The sequence below is a fragment of the Chlamydotis macqueenii genome, chromosome 16 (genome assembly GCF_036417535.1).
Source record: "Chlamydotis macqueenii isolate bChlMac1 chromosome 16, bChlMac1.mat, whole genome shotgun sequence".
Classification (NCBI taxonomy): Eukaryota; Metazoa; Chordata; class Aves; order Otidiformes; family Otididae; genus Chlamydotis; species Chlamydotis macqueenii.
In genome coordinates this window covers 16,624,392-16,634,700 of record NC_141571.1, presented here as the reverse complement: position 1 = coordinate 16,634,700, position 10,309 = coordinate 16,624,392, and the positions used below count along the sequence as shown (strand labels likewise).

The following is a 10,309-nucleotide window of genomic DNA, read 5'->3' as shown; positions in this document are numbered from 1 at the left end:
CACAACAGCCGCACCCCGCCCAGCGCGGCTGCTTTCGCTTTCCATTCCGCCCGGGGGCGGGGTCAGTCTCCGCCCCACCCACAAGCGCGCGGCTGGGCCGGCCGTGCGCACGTACGGCCGCTGGCTGGCGCGGTGGCGCCAGGTTCCGGGGAAGAGCTGTGGCTGCGGCCATGCTGCAGGGCCTGGGCTTGGTGGGCACCATCGCGGAGGGGGACGCGGGGCCCGAGGACCCTGAGTCTGGGGGCTCTGAGGATGAGGAGGTGAGGCCGGGCAGGATCCATCGCCTGGGTCGTGGGTGGGCCGGGCTGGATCGCGCTGAGCCGAGGTCGGGGTCGGTGTGGTCCGGTTCGGTTCGATCCGATCCTCCCGCGATCACTACTCACGGGTTTTACCACAGGACCTGCACCGGGCCCCGGGCTCCAGACGGCGGGGCCTCACAGGCGGGGACTTCAGTGCGGCTTTCGTCTTCGGTGAGGCGGAGGCCGGCGGGGAAGGCGCATGGGCGGCGGCGTTGCGCCAGCTCCGCGGCAAGGTGAGGCCTGGGGCCGGGGCTGGGGCTGCGGTGCCTATGCCCTGCGCTCTCCTGGGCTCCTCTTACAGCTCTTCTTGTGATTTCTTGCCTAGAGAGCAGCTACGACGCTGGACGAGAAGATTGAGAAAGTGAGACAGAAAAGGAAACTCCAGGTCACGTCCTTTCTCTCTCATCACTAAAGGGATTGGTATGGGTTTGGTCTTCTACGGTGTTCCCTCCAGAGGCACAGACTCTGAAAGCATGCTGAGCTGCAGTGCTCAAGCCACAGCTCATGATCTCGACTAGGTTTGCAGCCACACCTAGTATGTTGCTGAACTGATGAGAATGCAGAATTGTAGTACTTAAGGTTGTGCAAAACCCTGGATCTGTGAATGGGCTCATAATAACAACAAACAAAAGCTCATAAAGGATTGCAGTGTCTTTCTTACCCTTTCTTTTTTTAAAACTTTTTTTTTTAATCTTTTTATAGGAAAGAGAAGCTAAACAAGCTAAAGTGAGAGATGAAGATGCGGAGACTGAGGATAACCAAACCAAAAAGAGGGAGTGTGAGGATTTCAGTAGGGATGAAGAAGAAGATGTAGAGTCTCAGTATTCATTAGAGGATGAAACTCTCTTCACAAAAGCAGGTATTAGCAGTACATAGAGAGATGGTTGGGAGCAAGCATCTGACTGTTGGCTTACTGGAGAAAAGTCTGTAGTGAAGCCTTGCTAGGAGTGGGCAAGAAACTCTTATTTTTCGTTGTCTTCCTTCTGCGACATTCTTTCTGATCTCAGTCAAGCTTATTTTGAATGGTAGCCATAGTACTTTAATTGAACTTGTCCCTGAGAAGGGGTATTTGCTGAGCATTTTACTGCATTGCGTGTCTGTACTTGTTTCTGAGGCTTCTCCCTCAATAATTCATTCATAGCAAAAAGTATGAGATGAAGGTAGTCACCATATCTTGTTATGTGTTTAGCTGTGCTTGTTAATTCTTGTCACATTTCTCTTTCTCTGCAGATACGGTGAAAGTGAAGGAACGGAGGAAATCAAAAAAGGGAGAAATGGTAAGTTTTGGACAGAATAACACCAGGACGCTCTCCAGCATTTCTTCTGGAGGAATTTCACTTCGGTTAGCAAACTGTAGCTCAAAAAACAGAGTGCTTTGATAACATGTTGTGTTGCTTCTTGTGTTGTTCCAGTTTTGCTGTTGTTTCTGTTTCTAGGAAGCAGAATGCTTTTTTGAAGATGCCTCTCAATATGATGACAACTTGTCATTCCAGGACATGAATCTTTCACGACCTTTGCTAAAGGTATTTACTTAGTTTAGTTATTACATGTTACTCTCAAGAATATTGTGCAGCCTCCCCTCCACCAATCAGAACTGTCAAATTCCGCTTCTCTTTGCAGCCCTTCTGAAAAGGAAATTATATGGGAGCTAGTGTTATAGTCCTTTAGGAGCTATTATTGCCAAATAACGGGAACCATTTTTTGATTTGCAATATGTCAACACTTTCTTGAGTGAGACTTGTCACAGAATCATAGAATGTCTGAGGTTTGAAGGGACCTCTGGAAATGTTCTTCTCCAACTCCTGGCACAAGAAGGACCATCTAGAGCTGATTGCCTAGGACCTTGTCCAGATGGCTTTTTTAATATCTCCAAGGATGGAGACTCCGCAGCCTCTCTGGGAATCCTGTGCCAGTGCTGAGTCACCCTCACAGTGAAAAAGTGTTTCCTGATGTTCAGAGGGAACCTCCTGTGTTTCCGTTTATGCCCATTGCCTCTGGTCCTGACACTGGGCACCCTGAAAAGAGCCTGGCTTTGTCCTCTTTTCACCCTCCCTTTGAGTATTTATATCCATGGATAAGATCCTCCCCAAGTCCTCTGTAGGCTGAACAGTCCCAGCTCTGCCAGCCTTTCCTCATACGTGAGGTGCTTCAGTCTCTTCATCATCTTCTTGGCCCTTTGCTGGCCTCTCTCCAGTATGTCCATGTCTCCCTTGTGCTGGTGAGCCCGGCACTGGGCACGGAACTCCAGGTGTGGCCATACCAGAGACAGAGTGTAATTACTTTATTTCCTTTGTAGGCAATCACAGCTCTTGGCTTCAAGCAACCAACCCCAATTCAGAAGGCTTGTATTCCAGTGGGTCTTCTGGGGAAGGATATTTGTGCCTGTGCCGCCACTGGGACAGGTAGGGGGTTGAGCAGGGCTCAGGAAACATTGGGGAATTAGCTGTTCACCATAACTGTTAATTATTCATAATTCTTGTTAATTTTCTTCTTTAGGTAAAACAGCTGCCTTCATCTTGCCTGTCCTTGAGCGCCTGATTTACAAACCTCGTCAGGCTCCAATAACACGGGTATTGGTTCTAGTGCCAACACGAGAACTGGGTATTCAGGTGCACTCTGTCACAAAACAGCTGGCACAGTTCAGCAGTGTCACAACTTGCCTTGCTGTAGGTGAGTAATGTGTTGCTTATGTGAACTGTACAGCTCACTGTAAACTGCTATACAGAACTTGGAATTTTATGTTACAAAACTGGAGTCTGTACAGTTACTGCAGGCACGCTGCTAGTTGGTGTGCCATGGTTTAAAAATCTCACTTTCCGATACCATGCTGTGCTTTTTGTTTGTTGGTTTCTGAGGAAGAGAAGGTGGGGTCACTTCTAATGGTGAATGTGGTATTAATCTGAGTTGCTTCCCTTTCCTCAGGCAATTTGGATCTGTGTACACCGCTGCAACCTGCTCAGGGAGTCAGCAGTCTATGTTCACTTTCTTTCAGGTGGCCTAGATCTGAAGACTCAGGAAGCAGCTCTGCGCTCTGGGCCAGACATTCTTATCGCCACTCCTGGGCGACTGATTGATCATCTTCACAACTGCCCTTCCTTCCACCTGAGCAGCATTGAGGTGCTGATTTTGGATGAAGCGGACAGGTAGGCTGAGCAGGACAGCAGTAAAAAATGAGATGGTAGTTTTCTGCTTTTGTTTTCCCGGGCTATAGGGCAGTCTTTGTTGTCCTGCCTTAAGTAATGTTTCTTAGCTAGGACTAGATGAAGCTGCCTTACCTTGCCATTTTTCTCCTTTGTAGGATGCTGGATGAATACTTTGAGGAACAGATGAAGGAAATAATCAGGTTGTGCTCAAACCACCGTCAGACAATGCTTTTCTCTGCCACAATGACAGAGGAGGTAAGACAGGCTGCTGAGAAGCATATTGAGACAAAAAGTTGAATGGAAGTTTGTCTCATCTTTTACCAGAGGTTATGTGGACTTTTTTTTCTTAACCTGTTTTGTTAGGTGAAAGATTTGGCTTCTGTTTCCCTGAAAAATCCCATTCGAATTTTTGTGAACAGCAACACAGATGTTGCCCCTTTCCTGCGGCAAGAATTTATCCGGATCAGACCCAACCGTGAGGGGGACCGTGAGGCCATTGTATCAGGTTAGTGATGAGCAAAGAAAAGCTAGAATTGGTAGGTGAGTATGAAGCAGGCTCCTGAGAGGACTTTCTTTCAGCTCTGCTGACACGAACCTTCCCAGATCATGTGATGCTTTTCACCCAGACCAAGAAACAAGCTCACCGTATGCACATCCTGCTTGGACTGATGGGTCTACGGGTTGGGGAGCTTCATGGGAACCTCTCTCAGGCACAGCGGCTGGAAGCACTCAGGTATTTGCAGGCTTAGTTGGCAATCATAGGCAGAAAAGAAGTTAGGAGTTTTAAGTTTCAGGACAGAAGTAGATTGCTGTATTCATTGCTAATGCATTTTCTGTCTCTACTCAGGCGCTTTAAGGATGAGCAGATTGATATACTGGTAGCTACAGATGTGGCTGCACGTGGACTTGATATTGAAGGTGTTAAAACAGTGAGTATTTGCAGTGCTAAGCTTTTAAGTGAGTCCTTTAATGTTGTTTCCTTACTAACACTGTTTCTGCTACAGGTAATCAATTTTACCATGCCCAACACCACCAAACACTATGTTCATCGAGTGGGTCGGACAGCAAGAGCAGGCAGGGCTGGTCGTTCAGTTTCTCTTGTGGGTGAGGAAGAGCGCAAGATGCTGAAGGATATTGTGAAGACTGCCAAAACACCAGTGAAAGCCAGAATTCTCCCCCAGGGTACGCACTTCACTGAGATAAAAAGCAGGAAAGCAGTAGGCAGGGAATGTCATGGTACAGAGGGAGACTAAAAGAGGTGCTGAAAAACAAGATGGACTTTACATGAGCCGCTTCTCATGTTCACAGTGTATCATTTTCAGATGTCGTACTAAAATTTCGAGAGAAGATTGAGAATCTAGAGAAGGATGTTTATGCAGTTCTGTGCTTGGAGCGTGAAGAACGTGAGATGCAGCAGTCAGAGGCCCAGGTAAGGGGTTTTTTTAAAGAATTTTTTTGTTTTAACCTTTTTTTAGGTTCTGGAGTAGATACAGTGCATAAGGAGGTTACCCTAATGTACTAAACTTGCTTACTTTAGAAAGGGAAAAGATAAGATATTTTTTAGCCACCATGTTCTCACTTCTTGCCTGGATTGTCTCAGATCAATAGGGCAAAGAAGCAGCTGGAGACAGGAAAACAAGAGACTGTGGGTGAGGGTTTGGAGCGGAGCTGGTTCCAGACCCGTGAGGAGAGGAAGAAAGAGAAATGTGAGTCATGGCACTGCTGCCATGTTACATTCCATAGTTGCAACTGGACTCTGCTCTGTACTTTTAAGAGGTTCTTTATTCTGTGCTTTTTCTTTGTCTCTCCAGTGGCTAAAGCCTTGCAGGAGTTTGACCTAGCATTACGAGGCAAAAAGAAAAGGAAGAAATTTATGCAAGACAGACAGAAAAAAGTCCAAATGACAGTGAGTACATTTATGGACAAGTGGGACCCTGGGTAGTTTTCTCTTAGCAAAACCTCACATCACTGTAAACTTGCATTTTAACCTTTCAGCCAGAGGAGAGGTCACAGTTTGAAATACTGAAATCTCAAATGTATGCTGAACGGCTGGCAAAAAGGAATCGCCGAGCAAAGAGAGCCAGAGTCTTGCCAGAAGAAGAACCAGCAGCAGTACCAGCAGGTGGAGACTTTTGTTTTACAGCTGACTTACCTTACATCACTCATTTTCTTACAAATACGTAAACTAATTTGTGTAGAGGGAGGCACTGATGTTTGAAGGAATGGCCATCAGTGCTGGCCAGGGTCTGTGCTTGCACGGAGGAGTCATTGCTTTCCCTGATGGTTAGCCTAAATGTCGTGGTCAAAGCTACTGGGCTCTAGTAAACAACATGATGCTGTGGCCTTCTCTTTTCAGCCAGTGTTCTGACTATTGTCTCTGTATTAGACCCGAAGCGGAAGAAAAAACTGTCTGTGTTTGACGAAGAGCTTACCAACACAAGCAAGAAGGCTCTGAAGCAGTACCGTGCCGGGTAATATCTTAGCAGCAGTATGTTAGTCCAGACTTCAATAGGCGGGGATTTTTTTTCATCTCTGGGCTTTCTCAGGGATACTTTGACTGATATTGGCAGGGAAAGGGTGGGCAGAGCAGAGAAGGGATTCTTGCAAGAAGTACCTGTGCTACTGATGTACTTCAGTGGATTTTGTCTTATGTCCCTCCCCTCTCTCTTAAAAAGCCCATCATTTGAAGATCGACAACGCTTGGGTATGGCCCAACATAGGAAGGGAGGAAGCTTCAAATCTAAGTCCAGGTATAGCTCCCTTTACTTTCTTATTCAAGTATTTTTTTTCCTGCTCTTTCTTTCCTCTTATGATTGTTTAAAGGCCCTTGCTAGAAGGTTTGTTGGTTCTGCAGTAGCTTACCCTCCTACTGCAGGTCTGATGCTGGGGGTAATCAAGGATACTGCCTTTAATAGTACATGCCTAAGCTTCTACGTGGGAGAACATTACCTAGAAAATGCTTGGTGCTGTTCCATATCTATCATTGAGAGTTTGGCTGATGGAATGTCATTTCAAATTATCTTCTCTTTCAGATACAAGAGAAGAAAGTAAGAACTGTTGGTAATTACTAAGGGGGTGATTTGGACAATGCAGACATTTCAGACACGCTTTCTCCAGGGCCTGGATTTCTTTGTACTGCAAGGAGGTGGCTTCAGTAAAATGGAATCGTTTTTCTTCAAGTTCTGGAATAGCTTTGAGATGTTCATTAGTACCTCGTTGAAGACCCCATGTGAAAACATGTTCAGCAGCCTACGCAATAAAGAATTGATATATTTTTGTTGTTGTTGTTGTCCTAAAAAGCTTTGCTCTGTTTTAGAGGATAGCTAGAGCAACTGAGACCTGGGATATGTTACATCTTTCTGTCAGACTTTTAGTTAATGCAAGTCAAGTTGTCTTTAGAGCAAAAACTGGAGAACACTTATTGGTTTGTTCATAGACTTCTGTGATCTCGATTAATACGGCCAAAAAGGATTGAGATACAGCCAAATTGGTTGAGACCCTATTTCGAAAAGCTGGGGGGGGGGGTGGGAGGAGGTTTTTCAGACTTACCTGTCACAAATATGGCTTCAGACAGAACAGTCACAGGAATTAAAACAAATCTCCAAGAGGCTACTACCTGAAGAAAGGAAAACTACAACCAGAATGCAGGCTGATTGACATTACTGTATGGTTTGCTCATCCTGGCTTTTTTTTTTTACTAGAAACAATGCAGCTCCACCTACAAAGATAACCAGGTTTACTGCAGGCTAACAAGCAGCAGTTAAGGCAGAGCAGAGATCAATATTAGGCACTTGTACTTGTTCCACTGTGAATAAACCAGGGCTAATTCTGATCAGTAATCCATACTTAGTAAAAATTCAAAGCAGTTTGACATTTCAGTGAAATTATCTCCAACATCCCAATCATTCTTTTTTCATCAGCCTTCCTAAATTTTATTGATATGCTTTACTTCCTATAAGAAACACAGACGAATATAGATTAAGAGGCCCAGATCAACTGTTAACTTCTGAGGCATCCATACAAAATGAGCTTTCAGCTTCAAACCTGCTCTTCTCCTGGGGTGACCAAAGTGCAGTAGTGAAAGGTAACAGCTGTACTCTGAAACAGACCAGTACAACAGTGACTCCAAGTATTGGATTTTCCAACTTTATTAAAAAGGGGCAAACTTTACAAGCAGTAAATATAAAATACACATAGCAAAGTTTTGACAGGTGGTACTGCTCAGTATTTTCCCTTAATCAGTCTTCCTACAGTTCAAAGGTACATTATAGAATATCTTATGGCCTTGGTGGACGCATGCCAGGTGGAGGGGGTCCTGGGAATAAAGGAAAGAGTTGAATATTGAGGAAAGAAGAAGCAAGGCTAAACCAGAAAGATGTTTTCACCATGCTAAATGTGGCCTTTTTTTGGCACCAAGGCATTTATGGACAACCAGCATAGCTAGGGAGGCATTGAAACGTATAATCCTCCAAACATTTAATTCATTTTATGGCTTCTTATACCTTCTAGGCATTTAAGATAACATCTGCTCACCTCTCATTCCTGGGGGTGGTGGTCTCATGCCTGGTGGGGGCATTCCCATAGGAGCACCTCGGCCAGGTGGCATTCCCATTGGTGGGCCCATAGGTGGTCTCATACCTGGAGGAGGTCCCATCATTCCTTAAGCCAGAGAAAGAACAAGCATATCAATCCAGCTGAATATTCAAGGCACTAGCTAGATATTAGAATAATCCTCCATAATACCAAACCTTCATTAGACTTGATTAAATACCTCTTTATCACCAGTTCTGCCACATAACATCAGCTCCTTGCTTGCCCCTCTACAGAGTAATTCTCACCTGGAGGAGGTGCTCCTCTGCTCATGGGTGGGGGAGGTCCCCCACGCCCTGGTGTGTATTGAGTTGGGGCTCCTGCTATGCTAGCAGTGGCTGCTGCAGCAGCAGCTGCAACTGTTCCTCGACCCTGAGGTGTCATCACCTGTAAACAAAATAAACAAGTTCACAGAGAAACAGCACAACATCTGCTTTACAGAAAAAAAAAGCAAGATTTACATTATCATCCATTCAGAAAATTACACCACTCTCCTCTTAATGTATTGAGCAATGCTACAAACCTGCAATACAATTCAAAGGATACCATTTGAATTGTGTGCAAGAAGCTGCACATTTCAAACCTCTTCAGTCATATAAGACAGTTTCTGGGGGGAGCGAATACAAAAAAAAACCTCACTAGGCTCAAACTCTCTGGTAACAGAAACTAAGATTACATTTCTTCCACTCCATCAATTTCTTTGCATCACATTGGTACCAAGAATTAAAATCCACCCCAAAACATACCAGACAACTCTTTTTTAATAGGTCACAGCATCTCACCTGTTGGGATGGTCCTCCCACTCCTCTGACAGGGCCAGCTAATCCTGCTGGAGCCTGTGGCATGGGTGCACCAGCTGGTACTCCCCTTCCTGCTGCTCTCCCAACTCCAGGTCCTCCAGCAGCTCCAGCAAGAGGTACCCGGGCAATTCCAGTCTGAAAACAGACCCGCCCACCCCCCAAAGAAAGATTTATCAGAGCAGAAGTCCTCCGATCCTAGGCATGCCCACAGCCCTCCTTCACCCAATTAACGTCCGAGACCACAAATGGATTAGAACTTCCTGCAGTGAAATTCACCGGACCTAGTCACAACAGCATCTGGAAGTCTAGGACAATACCGTATCAGCATTCTCCTGCAAGGAAGCAAGTTTATCAGACACCTCTTCCCTTTCTCCTTAGTTCTGTGCTCATTCTCCTTACATCTTTTGGAGGTGGTCCTTCAACTGTCATGGACACCAGGTTTTCTCCTCGCAGCAACACAAGACCAAGGACTCGTTTCTCTTCCCGCTCTGGCTGTTTGGAATTTTTAGGTCTAGCAAGAAGAGAAATAAAACATGGCAAGACAAAGAAAAAAAAAAAAAAACACTGTTCTTAGAATTTGCAAGAGTATATGACCAGCCTACTCCAGAGAGGAGAACCTGCCATAAAATCCACACTTTTATATACCCCAGACTAAGTACACAGAGAAGTCTAAACACAAGATGCGTACTGTCTCTGTGATTTTCCCCCTGATGCTTAACTGTTACAGCAACAGTGTTGACCGTACATAAAGGTATATGTCAGCTAGTAGGAAGGAACTGAAACAAAGCACCCCTCAACCCTGGGTGGTTTGAGGATGGGACAAATGCGACTACAGGCACGACCAGTTCGGCAGAAGCCGGCAGCAGGCGTTGCCCAGCTGCTGCGCCGACTCTCCGCCAGGGGCCCGGGGCCTCCGCCGCAGCAGAGCGCCGGGGGGCAGCGACGCCGAGCTGGGGCAGGGCCCGCCGCTCCCGCGGGCCGCGCCGCTCACTTGATCTTGCGGAACTCGTCGCAGTCGCAGAGAATGAGGTTCATGTGCTTGTCGAAGGCCTTGAAGGTGCCGATGAAGACGCGACCGTCCTGCAGGATGCACCGCATGCGGTAGTCGATGTGCTGCAGCATCTTGCTGCTCTTCCCCACCGTCTGTAAGAGACCGCCGTTACACCGAGCGTCGGGGGGCGGCTCGGCTCACGGCACCGCGGCCGCGCGGGGCCCCTCGCCGCGCGGGCCCGCCGCGACGCCCGGCTCACCATGGCTGCAGCTCTCCGCAGTCCCTGCCGCCGTCGCTCGCTCCCAAAGTGCGGCCCGCTCCGCCAGAAGCTGCTACGCGCGGCAGCCGCCCCTTACGCCCGCACGCACACACGCACGCACGCGGCTGCCCCGCACCGCCCCTTCCGGCGCGCGAGGGACGCGCTTCCGCGGGCGGGGCCAGGCCCGGCGGGCGGGGGCGGGGCCTGGCGGCTGGGCGGCTCTCGGA

The 10,309-nt window shown here is 47.3% G+C and overlaps 2 protein-coding genes across 2 annotated transcripts; one reads left to right on the top strand and one right to left on the bottom strand.

Moving 5' to 3' along the window:
* Positions 1-109: 109 nt before the first annotated feature.
* Positions 110-6,719, top strand: DDX27 (DEAD-box helicase 27). Its single transcript, XM_086760980.1, has 21 exons — positions 110-260; positions 398-532; positions 625-684; positions 1,002-1,158; positions 1,530-1,576; positions 1,736-1,822; positions 2,596-2,701; positions 2,796-2,969; positions 3,292-3,442; positions 3,598-3,697; positions 3,806-3,947; positions 4,022-4,175; positions 4,290-4,371; positions 4,447-4,624; positions 4,765-4,871; positions 5,043-5,148; positions 5,254-5,348; positions 5,438-5,564; positions 5,829-5,913; positions 6,118-6,192; positions 6,475-6,719. Exons 1-21 carry the CDS (start codon positions 171-173, stop codon positions 6,491-6,493), a joined length of 2,277 nt encoding a protein of 758 aa, XP_086617106.1. The 5' UTR covers positions 110-170; the 3' UTR covers positions 6,494-6,719.
* Positions 6,720-7,566: 847 nt separating this feature from the next.
* SNRPB (small nuclear ribonucleoprotein polypeptides B and B1) lies at positions 7,567-10,201 on the bottom strand. Its single transcript, XM_086760589.1, has 7 exons — positions 10,083-10,201; positions 9,824-9,975; positions 9,232-9,343; positions 8,815-8,967; positions 8,281-8,419; positions 7,976-8,101; positions 7,567-7,757 (listed from the first exon to the last, which is right to left on the bottom strand). The coding sequence occupies exons 1-7, from the start codon at positions 10,083-10,085 to the stop codon at positions 7,720-7,722; spliced, it is 723 nt and encodes a 240-aa protein (XP_086616715.1). The 5' UTR covers positions 10,086-10,201; the 3' UTR covers positions 7,567-7,719.
* Positions 10,202-10,309: the final 108 nt, after the last annotated feature.